The sequence below is a fragment of the Diospyros lotus genome, chromosome 8 (assembly GCF_014633365.1).
Source record: "Diospyros lotus cultivar Yz01 chromosome 8, ASM1463336v1, whole genome shotgun sequence".
Classification (NCBI taxonomy): domain Eukaryota; kingdom Viridiplantae; phylum Streptophyta; class Magnoliopsida; order Ericales; family Ebenaceae; genus Diospyros; species Diospyros lotus.
The window spans coordinates 36,768,613-36,771,551 of record NC_068345.1 but is presented as its reverse complement, the minus strand read 5'-3'; the positions used below and the strand labels follow the sequence as shown (position 1 = coordinate 36,771,551).

The following is a 2,939-nucleotide window of genomic DNA, read 5'->3' as shown; positions in this document are numbered from 1 at the left end:
CATCTTATAGAGTGACAATAATTAGGGTCTCTATTGGAAAATTGTTGTAGTTTTTAAATGCCTTTTATGTATGAAGTACGCATCTTAAAACTAATATGGATGTAATGTTTTCATATTGAGGTGTAGATTAGAGAAGCAGAATACAAGCTACAAGCTCTGTTTTAGCTGCATGGATAAGTCTTGGATTACAAAGCCACGAAATGCACATGAATTTCAGGAAGGGGTGTAAGGATTTTTGGAATTTGCCTTTGCCCATTGGTCTGTTGAAGGCAAAATCAAATGTCCTTGTCCTAATTGTGTTTTTAGAAATTGGGAGACCAGAGTAGTGGTGTATGATCATTTGATTTGTAAAGGGTTTCCAACCACATACACTATTGGTAGCACGGGGAGTCAACTACAGGGGAAACTTCTAATAGCACACCTTCGATACAAAATCCCTTACACAGTCATGATCCAATACACAATATGATCAATGATGCTTTTGGGATATCTAGGGACCATGTGAATGTAGAAGCCTGCACATCGCATCAACCAGTACATGAAGGTGAAAAAAGGATGCCAGAATTGAATCAAGGACCTAATGAGAAAACTAAGGCATTTTACGATCTAGTTAGGGATGGAAATCAAGCATTGTATGAAGGATGTACGAAGTACTCGAAATTATCATTCCTAGTAAAACTATATCACATCAAGTACTTGTGCGGATTGAGTAACAAAGCAATGTCTATGATTTTAGAATTGTTAAAAGATGCCTTCGAACATGCAGAGATTCCTGATTCTTTTTATGAGGCGAAGAAATTAATTACTAAGCTTGGTCTTAATTACAGTCAAATACATGCATGTCCAAATGACTGTATGTTGTATTGGGGAGAAGATGAAAGTAGGGAGACATGCAAAGTATGTAACACGTCAAGATGGAAACAAAGTAGGAAAGGTAACCCGACGAACATGTCTGGTGGGGGCAAGAACAGAAAAAAAAAACTTGTCAAAGTTTTACGGTACTTTCCACTTAAACCACGTTTGCAAAGGTTATTTATGTCTTCTAAAACTGTTGAACATATGAGGTGGCATTCTGTGGATAGTAACAAAGATGGCTTGATGAGGCACCCGAGAGACTCTAAGGCGTGGAAGAGATTCGATGAAACACACATTGAATTCGCATTAGATCCACAGAATGTTAGGCTTGGGTTAGCTAGTGATGGCTTCAATTCTTTCGAAACTTTGAGTACCAACTATAGCATTTGGCCTGTGATTCTTATACCGTACAACTTACCCCCTTGGATGTGTATGAAGCAGACTTCCTTCATCATTTCAATGATCATTCCGGGAAAGAAAATGCCAGGGAATGATATCGATGTTTACTTACAACCCTTGATTAAAGACTTGAAGGATTTGTGGGATGGTGGTGTGGAAACATTTGACGCTTCACTCAATGAAATGTTTAATATGTGCGCTGCATTGATGTGGACAATTAGCGATTTTCCTGGGCTTGGTAATTTATCTGGGTGGAACACACACACTGGTTCAGCTTGTACAACTTGTAATTTTGACTCTGTTGCCCATCGTCTACCTCATAGTAGAAAGTGGAGTTTTATGGGTCATCGCCGATTTTTAGAGCCAAATCACAGATTCAGGTTTAATCGTGTTCACTTTGATGGTAATACAGAGTTTAGGAATCCACCAGTGGCACTATCAAGTTTAGAGATATTCAAGCAATTGGAAAATGTTCATGTTACATTTGGGAAAGGGATGGAGGTTGAAGATAACAGAAAAAGAACTCGCCGAAAAAATATTGTAGAAAGTGGTTGTCAACAATGGAGAAAGAAAAGTATATTTTTCCAACTTTCTTATTGGGAGTACAACTTGTTACACCATAACCTTGATGTTATGCACATTGAGAAGAATGTGTGTGATAATGTCTTGTACACCATTCTCAATGAAAGTGGAAAAACAAAAGATAATCTCAATGCTCGAAAAGACTTGAAAGAGATGGGCATAAGAAGTGATCTTTGGCCAAATGAAAATGGACAGTATCGACCTGCTTTATTTACAATGTCAAATGCCCAAAAAGATGTATTCCTTACAACTTTGAAGAATGTTTTAGTTCCTGATGGTTACTCAAGTAACATTGCTAGGTGTATTGATCTAAAGCATCGGAAGATATTTGGTTTGAAAAGTCATGATTCACATACTCTTATGGAGCAACTGCTACCAATATCAATTAGAAATGTGTTGCCTAACCAAGTGTCTGCCGTTTTAGTTGATTTGTGCTCAATATTTAGGCAAATATGTGGCAAGGTGTTGAATCCTCTAGACTTTGACAAGCTCCAACGTCGAGTCATTCTCACACAATGCCATATGGAAATGATTTTTTCGCCTGGGTTCTTTACAGTCATGGTTCATTTGGTTGTGCATCTAGTGAATGAACTAAAGCTTGGAGGCCCAGTACATTATCGATGGATGTATCCTATAGAAAGGTAAATATTCTATATATCATAATTGTTATTTGCCATTGGATTTGCAGGTATATATGTATAACACTATTGTCTAATTGTGTTTTTTACTTTAGATACTTGGGACATTTGAAGTCCTATGTACGTTACTTTAGATACTTGGGACATGTGAAGAATTTCATTTTGAGAAACATCGGAAAAAATGGAAGGATAATAGATGCAAGTTATACCATGAGTACTATGATCCCAATATTGGTCGAGAGACAAATCTTGCAAAACATCCGCTAGGAATCTCACAAGACCAGTGGGCAAGTTTCATTGATTATTGTGCACGCGAAAAAACTAAGGTGATGTTACTAATCTTGCTTATAAGAGTACTACTCTTTATACAACTAAATAAGTATAATTCAACTAATGATGTTCTTGTTGGATATCTAGGAGATGTGTCTACAAAATAGTGAAAATCGATCCAAATTGACAATCCCA

At 37.1% G+C, this 2,939-nt stretch overlaps 1 protein-coding gene across 1 annotated transcript; it reads left to right on the top strand.

Annotated features, from left to right (window-relative positions):
• Positions 1-465: 465 nt before the first annotated feature.
• LOC127808625 (uncharacterized) lies at positions 466-2,481 on the top strand. The gene has a single exon (XM_052347194.1). The coding sequence runs from the start codon at positions 466-468 to the stop codon at positions 2,479-2,481; it is 2,016 nt and encodes a 671-aa protein (XP_052203154.1).
• The last annotated feature ends 458 nt before the right edge of the window (positions 2,482-2,939 follow it).

Coding starts and splice junctions, on each gene's coding strand:
- LOC127808625 (XM_052347194.1), top strand. CDS start 466: ATGATCAATGATGCTTTTGGGATATCTAGGGACCATGTGAATGTAGAA.